The sequence below is a fragment of the Diadema setosum genome, chromosome 11 (assembly GCF_964275005.1).
Source record: "Diadema setosum chromosome 11, eeDiaSeto1, whole genome shotgun sequence".
NCBI classification, from domain to species: domain Eukaryota; kingdom Metazoa; phylum Echinodermata; class Echinoidea; order Diadematoida; family Diadematidae; genus Diadema; species Diadema setosum.
In genome coordinates this window covers 37505250-37532643 of record NC_092695.1, presented here as the reverse complement: position 1 = coordinate 37532643, position 27394 = coordinate 37505250, and the positions used below count along the sequence as shown (strand labels likewise).

Genomic DNA, 27394 nt, shown 5'->3' with positions numbered 1-27394 from the left:
AACATGCATCAAATTGCACCATTTGCAAAATCAAAATGTAAAAAGTTCTCACCGTGGGAGGGGGGAAACCCCCCTCCCACACCCTCCCCTACCCCCTCGCTCCCTCCGCTCGCTCGGGTTCAGTCGCGTTCATGATATTCAGTGAAAAGAATTAATACAAGAAGTGTATTTGAATTATACCATTTTATAGGCAAATTGTTCAATAATAATCTACACTAAAATATACTGCTACCTTAAACAAGAGGGACTGTTTCACGTCAATAAAACGCGCAAAAACATGCATCAAATTGCACCATTTGCAACATCAAAATGCAAAAAGTTCTCACCGTAGGAGGGGGGCCCCCCTTCCACACCCTCCTCTACCCCCTCGCTCGCTCCGCTCGCTCGGGTTCAGTCGCGTTCATGATATTCAGTGAAAAGAATTAATACAAGAAATGTATTGGAATTATACCATTTTATAGGCAAATTGTTCAATAATAATCTACACTAAAATATACTGCAATCTTAAACAAGTGGGACTATTTCACGTCGTTAAAACACGCAAATACATGCATCAAATTGCACCATTTGCAAAATCAAAATGTAAAAAGTTCTCACCGTGGGAGGGGGGTTCCCCTCTCACCCTCCCCTACCCCCTCGCTCGCTCCGCTCGCTCCGCTCGCTCGGGTTCAGTCGCGTTCATGATATTCAGTGAAAAGAATTAATACAAGAAGTGTATTTGAATTATACCATTTTATAGGCAAATTGTTCAATAATAATCTGCACTAAAATATACTGCTACCTTAAACAAGAGGGACTGTTTCACGTCAATAAAACGCGCAAAAACATGCATCAAATTGCACCATTTGCAACATCAAAATGCAAAAAGTTCTTATCGTGGGAGGGGGGACACCCCCCTCCCACACCCACACCCTCCCCCTCGCTCGCTCCGCTCGCTCGGGTTCAGTCGCGTTCATGATATAAAATATACTGCAATCTTAAACAAGTGGGACTGTTTCACGTCGTTAAAACATGCATCAAATTGCACCATTTGCAAAATCAAAATGTAAAAAGTTCTCACCGTGGGAGGGGGGAAACCCCCCTCCCACACCCTCCCCTACCCCCTCGCTCCCTCCGCTCGCTCGGGTTCAGTCGCGTTCATGATATTCAGTGAAAAGAATTAATACAAGAAGTGTATTTGAATTATACCATTTTATAGGCAAATTGTTCAATAATAATCTACACTAAAATATACTGCTACCTTAAACAAGAGGGACTGTTTCACGTCAATAAAACGCGCAAAAACATGCATCAAATTGCACCATTTGCAACATCAAAATGCAAAAAGTTCTTATCGTGGGAGGGGGGACACCCCCCTCCCACACCCTCCCCTCCCCCTCGCTCGCTCCGCTCGCTCGGGTTCAGTCGCGTTCATGATATAAAATATACTGCAATCTTAAACAAGTGGGACTGTTTCACGTCGTTAAAACATGCATCAAATTGCACCATTTGCAAAATCAAAATGTAAAAAGTTCTCACCGTGGGAGGGGGGAAACCCCCCTCCCACACCCTCCCCTACCCCCTCGCTCCCTCCGCTCGCTCGGGTTCAGTCGCGTTCATGATATTCAGTGAAAAGAATATTTGAATTATACAATTTTATAGGCAAATTGTTCAATAATAGTGTACACTAAAATATACTGCTATCTTAAGCAAGTGGGACTGTTTCACGTCGATAAAACGCGCAAAAACATGCATCAAATTGCACCATTTGCAACATCAAAATGCAAAAAGTTCTTATCGTGGGAGGGGGGACACCCCCCTCCCACACCCTCCCCTCCCCCCTCGCTCGCTCCGCTCGCTCGGGTTCAGTCGCGTTCATGATATTCAGTGAAAAGAATTAATACAAGAAGTGTATCTAAATTATACCCTTTTATAGGCAAATTGTTCAATAATAATCTACATCAAAATAAACTGCTACCATAAACAAGTGGGACTGTTTCACGTCGATAAAACGCGCAAAAACATGCATCAAATTGCACCATTTACAACATCCAAATGCAAAAAAGTTCTTACCGTGGGAGGGGGGACACCCCCCTCCCACACCCTCCCCCCCTCGCTCGCTCCGCTCGCTCGGGCTCGGTCGCTTCGCTCCCTCGCAGACTAACCGCCCCCCCTAAGATGAAATCCTGGCTACGCCGTTGAACCTGAGCTTTTCATAATAACAGATCCAGATCCAGTTCCAGCTCCAAATCCCTCTTTAATTCATTAGCCTATCGAATGTAACCCTTAATTGTGAATAGTATACTCCCCAGTACCCATTGTACACAATAATAATTAAGTAGACCTGTCCGGTTTGGGTGCTGTTTTTACATCAATATCTATTTCAGCCATGTGTTCTGAGATCTTCGGTATGCCTAATGATAATTGATTTAATATGCGATGACATAATAATGCACCCTATTCGTTGCATTAACCCATAATTGAATCACATTTTCTCCTTACCTTGAAATCCCCCTCCCCCCCCCCCCCCACATGTTATTGCTGACATTGGTCTATAACACCGTGGAAGTCCATGGTTGACGTTTCTTCTTTACATATCACGATGTAGTGGAATATTATCATCTTTCTAAGATAGTTTCACGCGGCAACTCCTACACTGGCTGTCATAAAATGCCTTTCAAAATACACGCAATTATCTCTTACCGGATATAAAAGTTCCCCCAAAGACTTTCTCCGCGGACCACAAGGCTCTTTTAGTCATTGGATTCCACACTTCAGCTCATTTTTCAACAAAATATTGGCAATGTTTTGGAGTATAACCCCCCTCCTGAGAATAAGTTGTTTCGAAATGTAAGCACAGATGTCGAAACAACAGGCAGTGTACACTATAGTCTAAAGAAAACACACATACATACACACACATACACACACACACACACACACACACACACACACACACACACACACACACACACACACACACTCAAATATTACAAACAACAAACCACCAGCAACGACAGAAATTGTCAGGATAAGTTGCAACGTCTTTTGGCCAGTTCAAGAAATTTGAACCCTTTGTTAGTTTCTGTACTTTAATTAATGCAGCGGATTCTGCATTAGCCTGAACACAGCTTGAATACTACAGCTTCATGACAAAAATAATTATCTTGTAAAAGGAAGAAAGTACAGAAAAAGAAAAAAAAAAGAAATGGTACAAGAAATTAGCCTCATCATTCTCAGACAAAAAAAAAAAAAATAAATAAATATGGGAAGAATCGGTATTAGTGGTTATGTCCAAACCTCCACTGTCGTCAATTGATCATTTCATCTGAAATTGGCATCAAATTTTTGATCATTACTTAAGAGGTAGATATTCCGTTTTTGGATCAAAAGGTTAACATCAATTATAGATCAAATCCAATACATGAGTTTCTACTCCAATAATTAATCACTTAGTTTGAATTTCATATACAATGTACTATAGCTTTTTTTCACTTTTTCATTCGGCTTATTGATTATGATTTTTTCCTACTGACGGAAAAGAATATCATCAAAGTTACAAAACACAGAGAGTATTTACATTTTATTTTTGTATTTGTATTTTTATTCATTTATTGGTATGATTTTTTTTATTGGAATGAACAGTGTCTTTACAAGTAAATTTCTCTAGGAGCATTCGCTTGCCTTCAGCTATACATTGCATTCAAGGCGTGTTGCGCAATGACGAACTAGCTGTGTGCTCTACATTTTATAGAATTCACCGTAGATGGCGTTTAACAGGAAAAGTGGAAACGGCGATGAAAAATATGGCAGCGGATTTGCTGTGAAGGGAGTGTTCTGGCAATAATCTGAAACGTTTAGTCGACAAAATGGAGCCTAAAGGTAATGCAGAAGCGTCGGATGAGAATTCTAGACAACCGAGACATGTAAGGCAAGGGAGTGGGTCAAATATCGATGGTGGAATTCAAGCCCCAATTAACGACCAGAATCAGAGATCCCGAAATGCGGGTCAGGGTGGAACAGCGAACAGACGAGTTGCTCCTCCGGGAAGCTTAGGGGCAGAGGTACAGCCGCCTTCCGCTACCGACACGCTTAAAAATCAAATGGCAAAGGTGAGTTGGTGATTGTAGCTCGAGCCCAGTAGTCAGTAGAGATGTCTATAGAAGGAAAATGCCTTTCTTAACTTTCAAGAAACAATAGAAATAACCAACATGCTGTAGACATGCAGAATCGAAACTAAACTGACCTGACATTGTCTGATTGAAAGGGTGTGTGTTGTAAATTTACTTGGCCGCGTAGTCAGTAGATTCTTCTAGATCTGACGCGACGGTTAGGTTGTCTACGCGTCTGTAAGACTGTAGCTAAGTAGGTGAGCTCACCTCCCTACTGTAGCCTGGCTAGTTGCCTAGTAGTAAAGGTAAAACTATTCTCATTTCTATAGACCAAAAAATCTGTCTGTCTGAAGGAGTTTTATATTTTTGTGATTTTTACGATGGATTATATGAGTATGAAGCCAGATGTAGTCTCTGCGGAACTAGCCGACCAGACCCGTGCGCTAAGCTAGCCCGACCAGACCCCGTGCGCTAAGCTAGCATGGGGTCTGACGGTGTGTGATACACATATCTACGGAACCCCATACACATACTAAACCCCTCGAACACGGCCACACAACAACAAAACTATTGAAAATTTCTACATTCTTTTCACAAATTTTACGAATCACTCACGTGAATTGAGATACTTGGACTATGAGCATGGTATTTCAGTCCATAGTGAGCCCTCACGCAACATACACTGAGCAAAAAGTCCAATCTTAACCCGGAATGCTGTGATCATCGCGGGGCCATTCAAAATAAACCTTTCCCAGCTTTGAACGATGCAAATTGCGCTGCTAGAGTTTGTACGCCCGCGAAGTCGACAGCGCCCTCTTTGCCCAGTGCTGCGCCGACATTTCGAATCATTTCTGCAATTTCTACGATTTCTGCGGTGTACAGGATTAAAAAAGGTGCAATTTTTGGTAAGTTATAAAATGAGTATATCAATGGGGTCAATAGCTGAAAACGGTAGCTAAATAGATAAAGTTTTCACCTTACAGGGTCGTCCACAACTTAAAATTTTAGCATATGTTGCAAGCTCAGAATCTGAGAATATTGCAGAAATTGAATATGCGCGGAGCGCACACGATGAGTACGCAGTACGCAATATTTTGCTGCTTATCTCTCTTTGTGCTGCTTACATTCAATGTTCTCTCTCATGTTTTGCACACAAATATCTAAAGTACCTGGTAGTTTGATGTTTCTTATGTTATGCACATGTTTTGCACATTTTTGAATACTTTTACTTTGAGCTTGTTGCAAATTCTTGAGGATGTTGCATAGCATGTTGCTGGCTTTTTAGGATGTTGCACAAGAATTTTAGCATGTTGCAGCGACATGCTAAAACCCCTCGTGGACCACCCTGCCTTATGTAGTCTTAGTAACAAATATGGTGCAGTAAATTCAAAATCGCGTCGGCGCCCCGGAATACAGAGATTACGGAGTGTCCACACCGTACAGCCCTGTCGCGACTTACACTTGTTTACAGCGACAGGGCTGTGTATAGTTACTGCGGAACATATCCCTGATAATGATAGATACAAACTGATCTTTCGCCTCGGTCTAATTTTAATTTTCGTAAAGCACATTAAGTTTAGAGGTCTAGAACATACTATTTGTTGGACCAAAATATCAGTTTGAAAACTGGAGATTATGTTTTGTGGAGACAACATCTTGTTTCATGTTGGTGAACTGTCAAAGTCAGAAAATGTTATGAAACTCCTCTGCACAAGCAGCTTTTCTTTCTAAGCACATTTATTTAGAGCCCTACATTTGACGTACCGTACAGTACTGGAGTTATTGCATTTGTTTTTCTTTCCTGAGTCCTCACTGTGCTCTACAAGAGGAGCATGCACCAGTCACCTGAAGGCAGTTTTCTGTGAGCAGAAAACGGCATGCAGTTTTTTCTACTACTTTTAGTACTGGTGCTACTTTTACTTCCAAAAATACTCAACTTTGTCACCTCGGAACCCCAAAACAATTTAATAAAGTCACTAGAAAGGGGCATGACGGCCAAAAGATAAAGGGCACACCTTTGATAACAGGGGCACAATGACCGAAAGAAAAAGGGCAGGTAACTTTTATTTATAGCCTTTAGAATATTATTTTTTCGGGGGGGGGGGGGCATCACAGCCATGACCATCGATGGCAGTTGATTAATTCGAGCCCTGATGATGCTTCTGACTTTGAAAGATGGTATATAAATAATGGATAGATTATGTTGATAAAGGATGGACAATTTCCGCTTAATCTGATAATCTCTTTACTTTTGTTGCTATGGTGTTTAGAGAGTTTGACATCAATATTTTTTTTTTTGTCCTATTCATTGCACAGTTAGCATCGCTTAGAATATACCCTGTACTTCAAAGCCTCTTTTCCCAGTACTATAGACACTTTGTGTCCTTTCTTTCCAATATTTTGATAGTTAAGGAGAGTCCACTTCAATTAAGTTATTGGGAATACATCATTTTAAAATTATACAGTCTGGTCTTTCAGAATATGCCCTTAACTAAAGGATTATGGTGATGTTTTGTTGACCAGTTTTTGTTGCTGGGTCATATATATGATAGTCACTTTGCATGGGATCAAGCTTAGAAAGGAAAAAAGAAGAAGAAAAAGAAATTAACTCTCTGGCTAGGAGGAAAAAGATTAAGGTGGATTTTTTTTTTTAAGAAACAGAAACAGAGCTCTGCTTAATTGATAGATTTCCTCAAGTTTGTTTCTTGAGTAGCTTGAAGATTGTCTTCTTTTTTCCCCCCTTAAACACTGCATATGTTTTGAGCACATGCATGAATTAATGTAAATAGTAAAATTGTATTAACAAGATTTACTGTAAACATATAAATGTTCATGATGCATTTATGTTTTTGTGCATTCCGCGCTAGTTTAAACTAGTGCAAATTCTATAACCCACTGAAATATTTTTACAATTTTCTCTGCACATTTTGAATGAGTTGACCATTGTGCAGCATGAATTCAAGAACCTGTGAACATGGTTTCACCCGCTCAGCATGGAAAAAATAATAGCACACATACACGTTTACAGCACTAGAAGATTTTACCCACTAGAGAAGATTGACTTTGATAAGATTAAGCAAATAAAATCAGGTGCTGATGAAGGTGCTTTAGGACACTTTCTCAGAAGTGTCATTGAGTATCTATATGTAGGTTACATTTAATAACATAATACAATCATATTTGTTGTGAATTGGAAAGTCCTAGATTTATCAAATTTCAATTTTTTTTTTTTAACAGGTTTAGTTTCCACGTAAGGAGAACCATTGAATTTGAAGTTCTCCAGATTCTACGCTTTATAGTAATATTTGTCCCACTTTTTTCTTCTTTTTTTTTTTCTGCTTTCACATTAGTGTCATGTGTGATCAGTGAATTTGTTCTCCTGACCTGGCAATGAGAAATGCAAGATAAACTCTGAATACCATTTTTTTTTTAATATTTGAAATATAACATATTTTGAAATATTTGTTGAACTTTTCAAGCATCTGTTAATTATTTACACTTTACTCTTTTTTTTGGGGGGGGCAGCATGTTCCATTGATCATCAAGTTTATGTTTCTCTTATGGAATCAAGTAAAGAAAAGATCATAAAGTTGTAACTTTTGCCAAAATTAAAGTCACTGTTTCTTCTCAGATCAAATGTATTCAGGCTGGGCGGGGTTTAGTTAGGACCGTAATGGCCTTGAAGTTACTTAAGTGCATGTTAATGGTAGAACTAAACTATTTTGAGTGAATTACTCAGTAAAAGCTGTCTCTGATTATGTTCACCAACTTTGAAATTAAATTGGATTGCTCCTGATTGAGGGAAAATAAGACAGCCAATATGTGCATTACAGTAGGGGAACTCCTCTATTAGTGCAGCCCCTGAGTAGCGCTGTGCACCTTGATAGTGTGTCGCTGGTACCTCCAGTCGGGTGAGGTGAATGAATTCAGAATTTAGGTTGGGGGAGGGGGATGGGAAGATTTTTCATATCATATGAGATGTAGAGTCTGAGGAGTGCTGACACAGCCGTGGAAAAATGTTCATTGAGAGAGAAAACAAAACAATAAGGGATTGCTGCGATCAGCAATGTTGAGTAAAAACAGGGGGCAAAAATGCTCTGTATTTAATAGAGAATTGAGGATGCGGTGCAAAACGTTTATGGAACACGGAAGGGACCTTGACTGTGATTATGGAAAGAGATATGGCATGACATTGGCATAGTGCAAACTAAACCTTTCTACAAGGGAGCAGGAAGTGAGAGTGAAATGGTCCAAGAATAGTTTAGAGTATATTAGCCAGTATGTTGATGTAGGTGTTGAAAGATTTATTATTTATGTATTCTGCCTTAGGGGTGAAGGAAAAGAGTGGACTGCAAGAACAGTTGTGATATGTTTGAAATATTCCAAGCTTTTCTTTCCACTGGAAACCTCACCTCTTCCTCAGTCCCCCCCCCCCCCCAAAAAAAAAAGTTTATAGATGAGTGCAGTTAATGAACTTCAAAACAAAACAGCAACAACAAACCAAACAATTGCAAACAAAAGCCATCATCAGCCTTTCCACCAAACATTATTATTTTCTGGAAACAATTTTCATGTTTTGATTGCTCTGACCTTGACCTACCAGAGTGCCGACAAGCGGCCAGAGAGCTCGGCAGTGATCTGGGGGCTGTTCATAGGAGACGAGGAGTAATTACAAGCGCGCTGACTTTCTAGGGATCTACATAAGCGACAGTGATGTGAGGCGTCTGTTGCTAATCCCCTAGCCCAATCATGCCTTCCCAGTGCTTGTCTGTTCTTTTGCGGTCTAATCATTTTAGGGTCCTCTCTCCCTCTCTCTCTCTCTCTTTCTCTTCTAGACCCCCTTACTCTTATTTGTATCACTGTTTTTCTTGTTGTTTTCTATCACATAGAGAGATGAGTGAAAGAATTTTTGGAAAGTGATTCATGGCTTCATGGGCTCCTCTATCTTTCTCTGCCCCCCCCCCCCCCCTCTTGGTTGCAAACATTCACATTCAGTTACCCTCTTGCTTTAGTGGGGTGCTGCCTTCTCTATATCATGTGAGTCTTAGTACAGGGTGCATCAACTTTTCATCCGTGGGCTGCATTCCCCCTTCCGCAAGTCATTTTGCACTGCTGGCTGTTTGCGATAAGTTTGTTTAGAATACGCGTAGATGTCACTGGGAATATATCGTTCTTTTCTGAGGTGGAACTTGCCCCGCGCATTGTGTTATGAATATGATGGTCCATGGATCTGCGACCAGGAGCAAGTCTCTAAGCACTGGGTATGAACGGCCTGAGAGAGTTCGGCGTTACAGTCTAGTGAGTTTATTATTGCTGTGATCTACTTTCAAATATGGAGAGAGTTGAACCGGCATCATTTTTTTGGTTTTATCTTAATGTTTAGGTGGAGGAGGAAGCAGTGAAGTTGTTGATACAACTTATATTTAGTGTGTATCTTCCCAGTTTAAACCTGTACAGGATCAACATGAATAGATAATTTTTTATCTGTTTTGTTTTTTCCCCATAGCTTGACATCCTGTAATTGATCTCCATGAACATTTCATAAACCCCTTACATTTACAGTACCCTGTAGAAGAATAAAAAAAACAAAAAAACAAAAAACAAACATGATTCACAAGTTATGGAATGTTAACAGTACTGTTACAGCTCAGCTAATTCAACTACCAAGCACGCAATAGATATGTGCAGCCTTGATAACATTTCAAGTTTTATTGTTAAGCAGTTAAATTTGTTTACCTTACTAGAATGAAACGAGAGTATGTACTTAGTGTGTAATCTGCAGGTTTTTTTTTTGTGTGTGTGTTTGTGTTTTTGCAGCTTATATTTTTGCGTGTATAACACCTATTTAATGAGTTTACGCATCTTAGCAAAGTGACATTTAAATATTTAAATACATAAATATTGCATCCTGTGATACAAATGGGTTTCATTCTCCAAGATGGGAAGTCACTAACTTCTTTTAAAAGGGGTACTGGTAGTACATGTACGTGTACCTGTATCCGCTTTCTCATGTGATTCCATCAATGTGATTTTTGATTACAAATTCTACCACTAGTTAGCAAAATTCATTGTCCTACAAGTTACAATTTTAAGAAACGTCATGCCTGCATACATAATGTATACAGTTGTCAGAGGGAATCAAAAAGTTTGATGGAGTGAATTGCATCATGGTACATTCTGAGCTTAGAAGCATAGCCTCAAGTTTACTCTTTGTGTGATTCAGAGCAAGGGTGTTCAATGAAAAAAAGTTGAAAATGGAGCTTTGGGAAAACATTCTATTCTTTAAATCTGTGTAACTTTTTTAAATTGTTGTTACCCAGGTCCTGTCATGAGCAAAGTTGTACAGATAATGATAAGCTTTGCCTTTATATTAATTGTATGACAGATCAATGATTTTTTTTTCTCCACTCAAATGACCAGTAGCTACATTTATTTTAGAGCCATGACTTTTGTACACAAAACAGTGACCAAAACTTAGAATTTACCCGCAGATCCAGTGTTAGGGAACACTGCTTGATAGTCAATAAGATGCAAGATACATGTGGGCAGGAATAGAATCGCGAGAACCGCTTTCATTTTATGGTGGCATTTGGCGGGCAGGTTTGTGCATTTGAGCGGAATATGCGAACTTAATCCACCATCGACTGAGTCGGGCACATTTAAAGAGTTGAGAGTTTCCATCAAAGACTGAAAATTGAATCCACTACACACACTTTCCTCATTGTGGCACATGATACAGTGTCACCAGGGATGTTACCCTCTTTGCAGACATGAAGGATATCAATTCTCATCAACCAACAATTAACTTCCTTGTACTCAGAACACCTGCAGAGGACAATTTTTATATCGAGGTATCACAGCAACTTGTGCAAGTACCCACACAAACAGTATCATTGGTAAATGGTTTCAGAAACTATAGTCAGTCTGCATGGACGTGCCAGCCGATCATTTGCTCTCAGAAGTCCAACTCATGTGGTTTATACCCGGTAAATACTCTGCAAGCATGATTTTAAGAAGCATGAAGCCTATGAGACAATTTTATAAAGTGGTTAAATTCATGATCAAGAACCACCTTTGGCAGAATGAGTGAGTGATTTTCAATCTTTTTTTTTTTTTTCCAAGGGAAAACTTAGCGATGTTTCACAACTTTTTTTTTCTGAGTTTCCCACATTTTTTATTCCAAATTTGCGATGCCCAGGCGCGTGGTTTCGAAGTTATGCATTAATGAAAGTGAAGACAGTCATGTCTCCTGTAATAAAATGCAAACAAGTATCAAACTGCCATTTTGTATCGCAGACCTGATGTGGTTACAAGTAGCTGGATTTAAGTATGGTTTCCTGGCCATGATCAAAATCGCTGAATAAATGTGCAAGAGACTGGTTGATTTGTCACCATGTAAATGTCTCCCAAGCTGCATGAATTTTGGTTCCCCCCAAAAGGCATTACTCTTCAAGAAAATTGCCAAATCCAGACCGCAAAGATAACCAACTAGGATTTATGATGAGAAAACACATGCTAGCATTAAGTTTACTGTTGATAGTCTTTTTGATTATTTTCAAAACTATACATTCTTGTACACACACACATACACACACACAAACACACACACACCAGTATTCTGAGGAGCGGAGGTGTTTTCAGTGCAATCTCTTCTGTGTATGCTGTGTCATAACAGTGTATATTAATATTTTACACTTGCATGCACTCATACACTCATTCTCTGAAATCTAACAGCAATAAGGACAGACAGACGAACAGACGTTTCAGTTCTGTAAGGCACCCTCGATGACGGAAGATCTCTAATCATAGATTTCCTCAAGTAGACCGGATACCTTGGGGAATGGTTGTTGACGTTCCCCCCAGATTTCCTGCCACGGACAATCTCCCCCCCCCCCCCCCCCAGCTGCCTCCCACTGCCTCCCATGAACACTGCCAAGCTCTGGTTTCCCCTTAAACAGCTGACCGTCAAAACCATTCCCCTGCCTCCCCTTTACCTCTCCTGAGGAGAAAAACAAAAACAAAAACAAGATGTGTGTATGATTCATAAATGTATCACATCCACTGATGACCTTACAGAGAAAATGTGACTTTCCAAGCTAGACCGCATAACAAGGACGCAAACAAATCAGTAAAACAAATAAATGCAGGACAAAGAAAGGAAGAGCAATTTTGAAAACAAAGGCAAATACATTTTGTTTTCTACGATTAAACTTTCTCACAGCTTGCATGTATTTTATGGAAATATCTATATTTCATACAGCTTTGGGTATGATTTCCATACAATGTACTTGCATGCATACTGTACCATATCGTCGCCGGTCACACGAACCGACGAATCCCTCAGGTTTGCGTAAGAATGACAATTCAAGAAAATCGCGTTTGAAGTTAACCCATTTTTGACTTATGGTTGCTACACTTTCATGTCTATAATTTCCAATCATTTTTGTAGTACATCAGACTTCAATTCTTGCTCTAACTTGTGAAGTTTTTATCGAATTGTATTGTTAACAAATAAGCGGGAAATCGTCAAAGAGCTGCATGCATGTATTTTCGGTCCGCAAAGAACGTTGTCATTTTCCATGTGTGTCCATATGTACATGTACATTGAGCGTTGTCATTGTCAACGCATGTATTACATAGTACGCGCACTGTGCGCGCGGTCAATGAACTGTTTAATCTCAAAAACTACACACAAGTCAATGCGCACTGATTCGTCGGTTCGGTGACCGCGCGTACTAGTACGCGCGGTCACCGAACCGTCCAATCACCTGATTGTTTAACACACGCGTCTATGGGGAAAACAAATAATTTTCACCAATGGAATTACATACTTCTACAAAAGTGATAACTACGTAAAAATTACACCGAATTACACACTGAGAATTTCAGAATATGTAGTATGGAATGTCTACTATCGAAATGATTGAAAATCTCAAAATCGAAAATTTGACCCAAAATCGAGTGATTCGTCGGTTCGTGTGACCGGCGACGATATGTAGCTCATAGTTTATAAATGCGTAATATTTTACATTGTCTGTAACATGATGTAAGTGTCCATAGGTAGCTTCACAATTGTATGACCTTTCTTTTCTCTCTTCTTTTCTCCCGCCATATTTCATTCCAGGTTGTCCGGGAAGAAAACACCAAACTTTCCCAGCCCGAGGAAATCCCACTTTTGCTTGGAGAGAGAATCGAAGGCATAGGTGTGTTATTAATTCACCGATATGTACTGAATTTTACAGCGGACAAGAAATGAGAAAAAGTCTGTGATTGTTCACAAAGCATTTTGCATTCTACAAGGATAGTTTGTATCAAAGGTCCTGTTTACCTTTGGGAACAGTGAGTTTAAAAAATATTTAAGATATCACATTTGATGTATATTGATGTGTAGGTCTGTTGCATCACAAAACATCCTACTATGCAAATTTTTTACAATAAAGCCTGAAATATAAGGAGATATCAATGTTTTTCTTATTGAACCATAACTGTAGACAGTTTAGTCTGGCAACATTTTTATTATAACTATTGTTCATATTTTGTCTGATTTAACAATACTTAACATTGATTATAAGGATTCAAATTCTTACAGTGGTTGTTTCTATCCCAAACTCACATTTTAGAACTATTTTAAAGCACTAATGCTGAGTTTTTGTTTCATCTGCAAATGGTAAATTATGCCTTTAACCTATCAGGTAATGGGTATTATTGCTGCAGTGGTCTTGTCATCATCAAACTGACAAATAGGTGCCACATTGCTATATATATAGCAGAGCACTCTCTTAGTTGGACCAAATAACATTTGATATTCCAGATTTGGAAATCTCATGAGATGCATTAATTCAGAATGACTTTCACAGAAACCAGGATATCTATGATAGTTCACCAAATATTTTTGCAATTTTCTAGGTAGTCACCAGAGTAATAGAGCTTTCCTGTTTTGAAAATTTGAAGGGATGGGTTTAGAACAAAGTGGTGTCATTACGTCTGCTATCAGTATCAGTTTCCCCTTTGTAGCATTGATCAAAATCTTTCCATGATCATTCAATCTGTCCGGCCAGATTGTCAGAATTATTACCAATCAATCAGAAACCGCATTACTTGTAGCAAGATACTTTTTGAAGACAAAGAGGAGTAGGCATGCATTGCCCATTTATACTGATAAGAACAAATTTTCCCTCCATCTGCCCATATTAATCAGTTTAGTAGTTCCCACACAAGGTGGCCATGATGTCAAAGTTTACTCAAACCCAGTAGCACAGTAGTGTAGCAATTTGATTGCCTCAAGTGAAGGCCATTATGATTAACACGAGGATTAAACTGATTAAGCAATCCTTATTCACTGATAGTAGATCTGCAAATGTTCATACCCATTGTACAGAGCGAAGCTTTGTGGTGGATTTGCCGATTGATGAACAAGGGCAAGCACACATAGTGCCTTACAAAGCTTGGGGTTTGTGACTGCTGCCATATTTCTATCAAAGCATGAAGATGTACATGTGTACATATTATCATGATAAAAAAACTAGCCATGAAATTGCGGTGTGGCCCCCCTCCCCCCCCCCCCCACACACACACACACTGATGCACAAATTTAACCTCATGTGAATACCAGGTAATGAATTTTCACAAATTGATCCTCCTAAGTTATATCCTTATCTCATTGCCCCACCAAAGATAAGGATAAGGGGAAAAATATGATACTTGTACAAATTTGAGACTCTGTATAATTAATTTCTCTCTCACAAATTTGTCACCATCTTTTCTTTTACCTTCTTCAGCCAAAGATGTGACGTACCTGTGTCCCTTCACTGGCCCAATGAGGGGTACACTGACCATCACCAATTACAAGCTGTACTTCAAGGGGGTAGACAGGGTAAGTCTGTGAGTGGTGCAGTGATTGTGGTATTGAGTAAGTAAGGTGTGATTCTGCTTAGTATTACTGGTGAAGAAAATTGCTGACTTCTGTAATATTCGGACGGAGGTTTTTCCTGTGTTTCTCCTCATAAAATCAACAGCACTATACCACATACTCCGAGTATTTCTCAAGCACATTTCACAAAGTGGGACTAATGAGACAATTACACGAGTAGTTGCATTCCCAGACAAGATTCTCAGTGATTCTCAGTTTTTACCTCCGCCAAGGAAGGAGGAAGTTAAGTGTTCAGTCATCGGCATTGGTTTGTCTGTTTGCAAAATAACTCAAAAAGTTGGGTACGGATTAAAATGAAACTTGGATGAAATGTCGATATTGACACAAGGAACACCTCATTCAATTTTGGTAGTGATCCGGGCATCTTTTATGGATTTTTGAAGGATTTTTCATATTTTGGCATATAAGGTCAACGAACTTCGAGATCAAGCTGCGCGTACTGAAGGTTTAGATACGTGTACTAAAGCGTGCGCTCTGCTTGGGCAAGACGCCGTGCAATGACGTATAAAACAAAAAGCTTATATTCTGGGAAATTACATGTGTGTAAGGGTGAAAATGAGTTGCTGGCTTGGCGGAGGTCTGTGCTCTCCAAGTGCTTTTCTTGTTTAATATTCAAAGTGGATAATTCTCCATACAAATGTCCTGTGTGAGGAAGAACAGCTTTTAACATGCATGAAATTGGAAATATTGTATAGTAAGGACACAGTCCATTAAATCCTGATGACATTGTAATGTAATTCTGGGTGGTATTGGTGACAGTCCCATCATGTTTTAATGTGTTAGTTCAATTGACACACTCCAAACTGAAACCATTCATTTATTAGTTCATAGCCATTAGTTGCCAGGTAATATATGATTAGTGGGATTAAAGGGAGAGATGAGTATGGCTTTTCACTCTGTACGAGTGGGATATAGGCTTTGGATGGTGCCTAGCATATCTTCTAACCCTAGTCCATGTCTGGATTAGACCTGGTCTAGGCTCAGGCCTGCTAGATGCTGAATCCAGATGGGAAACCAAGCCAGTGTGAATGCATTCAGACATCTGGGGGAAGACATTACACAATATGGGTGGACATGAGGATCAAATTGTCTTTGGCAAAATGATGGACTCATATCAACTCTTTTTGTGCCACGTTTGCGTGCCCGACTCAGTCAGCGGTGTGCCAAGTTCACATATTTTGCTGAAACACACAAACTCGCCCAAACGGATCGATGAATCGCCAAATGCTGCAGTGCAATGAAAGCTTCACTCATGAATCCGTTTCTGTCACATGTAACTTGCATGATGTGGTGATTGAATGTCAGGCGGTGTTCCCTCATAGATTTTTAAGTGAATTCTAAGTTTCCACCACTGTTTTGTGTGCAAAAGCCACGCTTGGACAATATAATAGTCATTGGTCATTTGAATGATGGGAGATTTGTCGTAAAATTTACAACATAGCTAATTTGGCATTATTTTTCTCTACAAATACAAATTAGCTCATTGCATGTCCAGCATCACTAAAATCTATAAAAAAAAAAGTTACATTGCTCTGGAAAACAGAATGTTTTCCCAAAGCATGACTATGTTGCAGCCTCAGAATAATGTGGTACACAGGGGAGTTTACACCGTGACACATAGAGTTAAATGAAGTCATATCTTCTTATGAATAAATTTATTGGCCCGAATTCAAGAAGGTGGTACAATTGAAACCATGGTTCAAACCATGGACAAAGACCGTAGTTTTATATGGGGCACCAAGTGTCGCATGGCCTATTTGGTTACGAAATCAGTCACTTGGTTGACCAAAATGACCATTTCGTTACAGAATGTTCATTTCGTTGACGAAATGACCGATTTCATAACGAAATAGGCCATGCGACACTTGGCGCCCCATACAAAACTACAGTCTCTGTCCATGGTTTAAACCATGGTTTCAATTGTACCACCTTCGTTAATTCGGGCTATTATGTCACATTTGAGAAAATATTACTTTATTTTTTTCATCACATGTTTGTTTATCCCCCCCACCCCCCCCCCATGATCATTTTAGGAACCCCCATTCATCTTGGATGTACCTCTTGGAACGGTGTACAGGGTTGAGAAAGTGGGAGGGGCTACAAGTAGGGGAGAAAATTCCTACGGCTTGGAGATATTCTGCAAGGTAAGTTTACAGGGATCACACAGTGGGTTTACAGGGATCACACAGTGGGTTTACAGGGATCACACAGTGGGTTTACAGGGATCACACAGTGGGTTTACAGGGATCACACAGTGGGTTTACAGGGATCACACAGTGGGTTTACAGGGATCACACAGTGGGTTTACAGGGATCACACAGTGGGTTTACAGGGATCACACAGTGGGTTTACAGGGATCACACAGTGGGTTTACAGGGATCACACAGTGGGTTTACAGGGATCACACAGTGGGTTTACAGGGATCACACAGTGGGTTTACAGGGATCACACAGTGGGTTTACAGGGATCACACAGTGGGTTTACAGGGATCACACAGTGGGTTTACAGGGATCACACAGTGGGTTTACAGGGATCACACAGTGGGTTTACAGGGATCACACAGTGGGTTTACAGGGATCACACAGTGGGTTTACAGGGATCACACAGTGGGTTTACAGGGATCACACAGTGGGTTTACAGGGATCACACAGTGGGTTTACAGGGATCACACAGTGGGTTTACAGGGATCACACAGTGGGTTTACAGGGATCACACAGTGGCAGTGGTAGGATTATCCTCAAAATACTGATGTTTTTCATGAATGCTCTATGTGATAATTTATACCATTATCATAGTCTAGTCTTGGTAACGACAGTATTCAGGGTTCTTGTGAATAGTGTGTTACAAACTTTTTGTTTTGTTCTGGCTATTTGGGTTTTTTTTTAATATATATGTTGCATTTGTTACTGGCTGTCATCAATCAAAGAGAGCATAAAAACAAACAATAATCAGAATAAAACAAACAAAACCCTTAATGATCCACACATTTCTTGCTCAGCAAATTTGCAGTAGATATGACAACCATTTGCCAATCCACATTTCTTTAATTTGTCTCTGCCACCCTTTTCTAAACTATCAGCAATGATTGCAAAGCAATAATAGGGACTTGTGAAAGGCAGTTTCTATTCATTTGTCTAAAAGTTTGAAATTCTTTGTTGAAACAGCTGGAACTGCTGGAGCCCTGACACAGTGTTGTTTATTGATTTACCACCTGTAGAATACCTCTTATCAGAAAAGTTAGTAAGGAACTGGCATTTAAAATATCATTAATTCTGTTTAGAAAAGGTCACAAATTTAGAGCTTACAGTGTGTGTATATGGTGGGTCATCCAATTCTTAGATTGCCTAAATCTATCACCCCATTTGGACAGCACATCAACTTTGGATTAGATTTGCTTGTGCACATACCTGTGTAATTTTAGCTGATTTGTTTGTTTTAAATCATTTGCTTGTCTTGTCTTGTGTTGTTGTGTTGGTGGGGAAAAGGGATTTTTTAGGAGGTATGAGGGATAAAATTCTTTAGGCCTGTATTACCAAACATGCGAGACACTTGACAGGCAGGATTGAGTGCACTTTGAGATTGCTACTGCCTACAATTTTTTTTTAATGTCATAGAAACAGCTGAAATATCATTTCTTTGTTGCCCAAATTGCCCCTTCCCCTCATTGCCAACATATTGAGTAATGATGAGTCATTAATCATTTTTCAGTGTTACATGAAACCTCAAAGCAAAACAGAAAAAAAAACAAAAAAAAACAGTGGCAGTCCTTCCTTCTACAACTGTAATTGTTTGGTTTGTGTAAACACTGTAAATGCTCGGTTGGCTTATTTCCCAGTGATTAGAATGCGGTCAACTTTCTTGTGAACTACTTGCCAGATTCATGATGTCACTGTGTGAACCCACTCCCACTCCCCCTTGTTCTTTGTGCCTCACTCTTTCAGAGAAGTGAATTGTCAAATGTTAGGAACTGATCCAAGCCATGAGTAGTTACCTTTTGATAAAAGGATGTGTCACCCATTGAAAATGAACTATTAAATAGTTTTGTTCAGTTTTCATACACATGTGAACATAGTGTGATATGATTGTACATGACTTATTCCCCTCGGCACACAGAACTTCAGTATAGGAAATAGCTCCCAGCACTCACGTGGTTAATGTGTATTCGCAATGATTTTTCTTTCAATTTCTTTTCTTCCTTTTCCTTTAATGCTGTTTCACATAGGATATGAGAAACTTGAGATTTGCCCACAAACAGGAAAACCACTCCAGGAGGCTGGTTTATGAGAAAGTGCAACAATACGCCTTTCCTGCATCCAATAAATTGGTAAGTAGTGAGATATAGATCAACATCAAAGGATATTCCTGAATTCTTAATAGTCCTACCTTGTAAGGGAGGCATTGTATGTAGGACTTCCACTTGTTCTTCCATGCATCCCATATCTTGTGAACATTAAGCCTTTATGTGCTCAAGCACAGAGCCCAAATTTCCAAGCTTGTATCTATCCAAACTTTATTAGCAAGCCTGTGGTGGTGTAGCAATTTTCTTTTGATGTCTTCCATAGAAGTATGCAACCAGGTATCAATGTAATGAATTAGCTAAACTTGATGCTACAAATAATGATAGTATTATTGTTAAGTTGGCAGCATATTATCCTTTAGAAAATGAGAAAGTTTGCAGTGTTAAAGATATTCAAATTCATGATGTAGGGCAATTTGTTGCAGTTGCAGTGTCAAAGATGGGTGAGCAAAAGCTACCACAGCTGTTTGAATTGAACAGTGTTATGGATACATGTGCATTGTACTATCATTTCTGGGCACTTTATTGTTCCGCGGAGGAATATGTAAATAAAGAGTTCGACAAGATGACCGAGATCGACCAAACACCTTGTTTGAGAGTTTGGGTATTTCTGGTGGTTATGATGGTTCATTAGGCCAAGTTAACCTCCGTAACAACAGTGACAATATGCTGTATGTTTTGTTTGTTTTCTTCCCATGCACTACAAACTACTCAATAAATCTTTGCTATCCTTTTTGCCTTTCCCTTTTGTGCAGCCCTTCTTTGCCTTTGAGTACAAGGAGTACTACCACGAAGATGGCTGGGCCGTGTATGACCCTGTGGCAGAATACAAGAGACAGGTATATATGGATGGTGGTTCCAGAAATCCTTTAAAGGGATCCAACTCCCCAAAATTAACATCATTTTTCTCTAAATTTGTTTGGACAATGTTAGACGTTTCTCAATACAACTTTACCACCTGTGAGAGGATTTGATAATACAAGAAAAAGAGGTATTAATCACCCACACTAACGGAACGAAATGGGCCAATTAGTTGCAGAAGTGTCATTTTCTTGTGTGTTGCATGGGAAACCACACAAGAAAGAGGTGCTTAAGTTCTCTAATTAAGGAATCCTCTCAGAACTCCTCTGGTTATTATTATTGTCAAAATTGTTAGTAGCAAAGTTACTATCATTAATTACTACTACTACTACTACTACTATTAACTACTACTACTACTACTACTACTACTACTACTACTGCTACTACTACTACTACTACTACTACTACTACTACTACTACTACTACTACTACTACTACTACTACTACTACTACTACTACTGCTACTGCTACCACTACTACTACTACTACTTCATTTATTACCAGTGGTTAGTACAGTGTAGTAGTTGTAACAGTAGTATTGTTATTGATCTATTGAGTATTATCACATGCAAAAGGAAAGAATATGTATCTTAAGCAATGAGATATTTACAAAAATTCCTGCCAATTTCTGATCTGCATCCCGTTATTATTATTTTTTCTTTTTCAAGGGGGGGGGGGGGGGGGGGAGGCTGTCAAGACGGTCACCAGGCCATAAAATGATAATTTTCACCCTCATTGAGGGGCGTGCCCTCTTTCCACTTGGACTTTTCCACCTGCTATGAAGCTGAGACATTGCTCAGTTGTTTGATGTAGTTTAAACTGAGAAAATGAGATGGCCGTGATCTAGATTCTCGAGTGGTTATCATCACCCGCTGTTTATACATTGTTTGTTGCACGAAAGCAATTGACAGCAATTTTCTCTTTCATAAGCAGAAACTTGGCTCCACAGAGTCTGAGCAGTCTATGGTTACATGATGTAATTAACCCGTTGAGGACGGTTTGATTTTGCCACAACATACATTTCCCATAGACGCTTGCCCGAGTTTACTCGGGACTTGTCTTCAACGGGTTAAGGAGGTATGAGAGAGACACCTCCCTGATGTAATTGTGAAACTGAAAGGACCATGAGAAGATTGCTTGGTGTATATACCAGCAATGAAGAGGATCATGCTTTAGGCAGGTCTTGGAACTTTATATGTGATTGAAAGTTGCCAAAGAACAATATCTTTGATTCGTTGATTGGGCTTGATATACTCTGAAGGGACTTACATCTTCGTCTGCAACAGGTGGCTTGATCCAACAGACTTGAAGTGATGATGGTTGTTACTGTAGATGTGACATACGTATGTTATGGTGTAGAAGTTTTTTCTCAAATTTATAGCTGAGCTGGTTTAGTGTAAAACTGAAATCGTGCAAATATTTTGGGGAGGTATTAGAATATTTGCAGAAACACTTTCTTCTTTGAAATTATGATAAAGTGAAGTGCACTGAAATCAGCCCAGGGTGACAGATAACTTGGCCAAAGATTTCCATAAACATATACAATGATACAATTAAGTTGACATGTTCCATTAAAGTCCTTGTGTTGTTATTAATGTCATGCTCCTGCAATTTTTTCTAAGCCTTCTCAGCTGTCTTTTTAATGATACATTGCTGATGCCAGTAATCAGGCAGCCAGCTGTTGAAATGTAACTCTCGTTCATGTACCTCTCCTTCGGGGCACAAGTGCCAAGAATGGAATGAATCACCATGTAATATACAGCAAGGAGATGGAGCATAAACTGGTCGGGTATTGAACCTTCATGCTTGTGATTATGAGTTCAGTGTAGCACCACAGGACTCCTTGACTGTGACTGTCAGCTGACAGTCATGGGGAGAGAATCCTGAGTCCCATGACGTGAGCATGACTGAAGAGCCACAGTAATAAAATTTGATCCTTGTACTTCAAGTTGAAATCCACACCATGTTAAAGTTGCAATCAGCACACAAAAAATGAACCCTTTGAAACAGAAAAGTTAAAGCTTCGTTTATTCTAATGTTTGACATTAAATCTACTTTCTCTCCCCCCCCCCCCCACCTTGCAGGGTCTGCCCACCGAGAGCTGGAGAATTTCCAGAATTAATGAGAATTTCTCATTTTGTGACACCTATCCTGCTGTGGTAAGTATTAAATGAATGCTTACAAACTTGATATTAAATTACAAAGAGGTATGATGTTTTACTTTTGTGTGGAATAATGTGAGCCTCCGCCCTGAAGTGTCGCCTAATGCATTATGTCTTTTGGGTTGTCCATCTGTACCATATGTCTGTAATCAATTTTCTGGACATAACATAACCTGTTGAAGACAAGTCCGGAGAATACTCGGGCAGGTGTCTGTTTTTAAATGCTTGTTATAGCAAAATCAATCTGGCCTTTATGGGTTAAGAACTGTTTTAGGCATCCAAATGAAACTTGGCATTTTTATGTACAGTATGGGCTACTGAGTAGACAGAGCTTGGTATATGTGACCCTGCATCACAAACCAAACAAAAAGTCACCTGACATGGATTTTTAGTTAAGTGCAGATTCTGAAAAAGCAGACTCTAAGCTTATAGCTCAATTGATATGGACTCTCCTAACCTATCTAAATATTGAAAAGAAAGCACACACTCTGGAAAAGTGTGAACCGAGAAAAGAGGCTCTGAAGTATGGGGTCTATCTGTCTATTCAAGCGTTTAATCTTTACCAAACCGTGCTTCGCTATGTGATGAATGGGACAAAAAATAGGATGTAAACCACTGGAGTAACGACAATGAAGGGATTATCAGATTAAAATGAAATTGAGCATGCTCTATTAACACATTCTGTCCATGATTAATGCCAACTTTCAAAGCAGTAGCATTATCCTTTCTATAGTTATCAGACTTGAAAGTGAAGAGTGTGCAAAGGGTTTAATCAAGAAATGAAAAGGGGCCTCTAAGACACACCTGATCCCACTACGCTACAAAAAAAGGTTGTAGAAAAACTGCTGAAAATCCACTTTCCCATCCATTTCATGATCCCAAACTTAAGAATAATGTAGAAGAAGGGTAACTCTTCCAGAAAATATGAAAAACTTAATATTGACTTGGTTGATCCATTTCATCTTTTTTGAGTCCTCACGTACAGTAAAAATCAAGGGGTGCGATTTTTTGTTCGTTTTGTGATGCACGGTCACATATACACACATTACTGCACAGTGATTATGTTTTGGGCCATGGGGTCAAAGGTCAAGTGAAAATAGTAAACTGTCATGTGTTTTCCGTATTTCCTAAATGACTCAAGTATTAAATGGGAAATGGTGTATCATTACCAGATAATTATTATTTGCTAGTCTTCTAAAACCGTCATCTCACATGAGCAAGATGTACTGTAGGCCTATGGGGAGAATGGTGCAATATTGCAGAGGCACAGGGCCTACCAGTTGTGATAGCAACATTTCTCATTTATTGTTTTGCTGCCTGAGCATGAAAAATACACCCATCTCATATGAGAAGATGTACACATGTCTATCTTGTCTTTGATAAGCATCTCCGTAGACAGAACTTTGCCAATCGAGAAAGACTTCACAATAAACATGGGTTTAATCGAGTAGACTAGCGTCCAAAACTCTGTAATGACTTTTGTAATTGCAGACCGAGATGAAGCAAAACTGAAAGGTGATTGAATCCATGTGACCCACTCCGAGAGTATGATTTACAGAGAGCCAAATAAAGAAATTTGAATGAAAGAATTAATGTGAAACTTGTATTTAGTGCTCACCATCACATTGTTGTTGTTGGAGTTGCTCATAAAATAATGAAATGAATGTGCAATGAAACCATAAAAAAAGATGGGATTTGAAGCCATGGATTGTGATATGTATACGTATATTTTCTTTAAAAAAAAAAAAAAAAAAAAAAAAGACTTTCATGTGATGTGTTTTACTTCTCCCGATGTCTGGCATTAGAAAGAGAGATAGTAACAATTTATAATGAAAAGCAGATATACTTCAGCAGTAGGTTGATGTGAAAGGGCTATTTTGACACATATGGAAGATAAGCAGTTATAGTTTTTAATAGTATTTTACTGCCAAAAGCAGCAAGGGATCCAGGTCCTATTTGCGTTGACCATTTGATTTGAGCCCGAGTACAGCTGATTTTATGAATGCAAGGGCAATAAATGCCTCAGTGCAAAGCTTACAAATGCTGCAGAATTCATGCAAGATTGAATAACTGATGCCAGTTTGATTGTACCTATCTTGGTAGTGCAAAGCTTACAAATGCTGCAGAATTCATGCAAGATTGAATAATTGATGCCAGTTTGATTGTACCTATCTTGGTGGGTGGGATCTTCGCTGTTTATCAGTCCATAGAATGTTGATGTGTTGCTTGTGTCTTTTCAAGGAGTTTCACTTCATTACAAATTGTTATCCATTCTGCTCTTAGTAAATCTCTTGCAAATTATGTATTGTCTGTCTGTCTGTCTGATCTGTCTTCCCGTTGCCTGTCTGTCTCTGTGTTTGTGCATTCTATGACTTCAATGTAATCATTTATGTTTGTCTTTCTGTCTGTCTGTGCAATGTTCTTTTCTAATTAATTTTTAAAAATCTCTATCTCACATCCAGCTTGCCATACCTGCTGCTTCTGATGATGAATTACTGCGGCAAGTTGCTGCGTTCAGAAGTCGGAACCGATTACCGGTTAGTATTAGCGAAATGCATTGCATGCATTTGTTTTAACCTGTTCAATACTGAATTCTGAAATACCCATAGACTTAATATGCAGGCCACCAGGTTTCTGTACAGAATGAAGACTTTTGGGAGATGAGAATGATTATAATCATAATAAGAATCATAATGATTATAATGATAATGATGAAGGAGTTCAGACTCACATGACATGATGGCTGTCGTGAGTTACACTTAGTATGCCATATTGGAAGATTATTGCCTTATCCCCTATGTACTCATAAAATCCTTTTCATGTTTGCAACACTCTGACCCTTTCACTGTACTGCTGCATACATGTATTACCTTTAAATCACTACAGATTTCTTTCTTTGTGGTCATCCTACATTATGTGCTCGTGACTGAGTAGAGACTATGATTATTACACTTTTCTCTTCCTCCCCCCTCCCCACCCTCTTCAAAGAAGGCACTGTATATTCAAAGGGATCATATAGTTTTGGTTGAAATCTGCCTTCAGGTTTCTAACATTTTCTTGGTGAGATAATTAAAAACCTCTTATGAAATGCAAAAGGGCATGTAATTTCAAGAGGAATTCAACATTTTTTTGATGAAAATTTATTTTGAAAGGGCTAGGATATCCAAATAAAGCAATCATAATAAAAGATGGGACCTACTTTTTCTTTCAATTGCTTTGTTTTACTTTGTATTTGGATGTCTCAGCAATTCCAAAACTGATTTTCATCAAATAAACTTTGAATGCCTCTTAGAATGGTAAGCTTTATACTATTTCATAAGTGGTTTCTTGGTATCTTGCAAAAAATTAAAAGCCCAATCCTCATCTCCACCAATACTATATGATCCCTTTAAGCTACATGTGTATAGTCCTGTGTTACCTTTGGCTCTGTGACTAACATTTAATCTTCTCTTCCCAGACCCTGTCATGGCTTCACCCCCAGAGCCAGGCCACCATCACACGGTGCAGCCAGCCCCTGGTGGGTGTGGGTGGTAAGAGGAGCAAGGAGGATGAGAAGTACATCCAGATGATACTTGATGCCAATGCCCAGTCCCACAAACTGGTCATCATGGATGCCAGGCCGACAGTTAACGCCGTAGCCAACAAGGTGAGGCGTGACCAGGGTGTCACTCCCCAATCAGTATAATCCCAGAAGAATTTGTACTGTATACGAAAAATATTTCGGGAGGTCTTTATTCAGGTGGTATTTGCAAATTTGAAAATGCACGAAAATATTAACTATATTCCCAACATGAATGTGACATGCATGCATACATTTATCCTTTCAGCACTGTACTCCACAATCGTGAATTTAACTGCTCATTTTTTTTTTCCCCTACACAGGCAAAGGGTGGTGGTTATGAGAATGAGGACACGTACCAGAATGCCGAGATCTGTTTCTTGGACATTCACAACATACATGTCATGAGGGAAAGGTGAGGGGATAGACAGCCCTTGGACAGTCGTGTGTGTTTGTTTGTTTGTTTGTTTGTTTGTTTGTTTGTTTGTTTGTTTTTAAGAAAATGTTGTGGGAATTCATAGCTGTAGATTAGTTTTAGAGTGTGAAGCTGTCATGGCCATTCAGTGATAAACCAGGACGTACTGATTACATGTAGAAGAGAAGATATTAGATTGGGGATGTGACTTTTCTGTCTTTAATCATCAAATCACAAGCATTTGGAGGGGTTTCCAGTCACACAATGCGGTGTCAGTCCGATAGAAATGGAAACCAGTTCCAATTCTGTATATTTTTCTTTTTTGTACCCTCATATAATGGCAAACCTGATATACAAAACGTAGCAAGGTAATTGTTGTGGTGTTTAGGTCCTTGTTATAATGAGCTTCTACTATACTACATAGTGTAGCTGGACAAACTCATCACCTACTATACCCCTCATGGAAAGTTTCATAGACTAAAGCATTTTACGAGCAGTCTGTATGCAAACCGCTCCCAGGGGTCAGTTGGAACCAAATTATGTATTCCGCTGCAAGTGATATGTATTTCACAGTCATTTTTTATGATCATGTTGCTTCGTTGTTCATCGTGGTATTGTTTGTGTTTTGCCTTCCCAGTTTGCGGAAGCTGAAAGACATCTGTTTTCCTAGCATCGATGAGCATCATTGGCTTGCCAACCTTGAGGCCACTCACTGGCTGGAGCATGTCAAGGTAGAGACAGAGGAAGACTTTGTGTTACAGTATCTGCCAAAATAAAACTACGAAATGAAAAGAAATAAGATGAATGAAATGATGAATAAAAAAAAAAATGAAATCAATGTAAGTAACATTGTGTGGGATTGGTAAATGGAAATGTATGTCTCTTTTTAATGCTATTGATAACTAAACATAGATATTGTCCATGAATCAAATACACTTTTCCTGGCAACGGTACAGATTTGTATGGTGTATCTGCAGATACACCCTTTTGCCATAGAGAGGCTAATGTGGCATTTGTCAGGTTTTGCTAGCAGAAGGAAGTATCTAAGTTTAGATAAATCTGACTCTAATCCTGTTGAT

The 27394-nt window shown here is 39.2% G+C and overlaps 2 protein-coding genes across 2 annotated transcripts in view; both read left to right on the top strand.

The window, feature by feature from the left end:
- Positions 1-27394, top strand: part of LOC140235513 (microsomal glutathione S-transferase 2-like) — a 245675-nt gene that overhangs the window by 194618 nt on the left and 23663 nt on the right. The window lies entirely within an intron of this gene.
- LOC140234684 (phosphatidylinositol-3,5-bisphosphate 3-phosphatase MTMR2-like) overlaps positions 3779-27394 on the top strand; it is a 28051-nt gene continuing 4435 nt past the window's right edge. The window contains exons 1-11 of the mRNA XM_072314719.1: positions 3779-4091; positions 13216-13294; positions 14870-14964; positions 17055-17165; positions 19244-19345; positions 20074-20157; positions 22264-22338; positions 24804-24878; positions 25799-25987; positions 26224-26315; positions 26953-27046. Coding sequence (XP_072170820.1) covers positions 3849-4091; positions 13216-13294; positions 14870-14964; positions 17055-17165; positions 19244-19345; positions 20074-20157; positions 22264-22338; positions 24804-24878; positions 25799-25987; positions 26224-26315; positions 26953-27046 — 1239 coding nt within the window. The 5' untranslated portion in view covers positions 3779-3848. The remainder of the gene's footprint in view (positions 4092-13215; positions 13295-14869; positions 14965-17054; positions 17166-19243; positions 19346-20073; positions 20158-22263; positions 22339-24803; positions 24879-25798; positions 25988-26223; positions 26316-26952; positions 27047-27394) is intronic.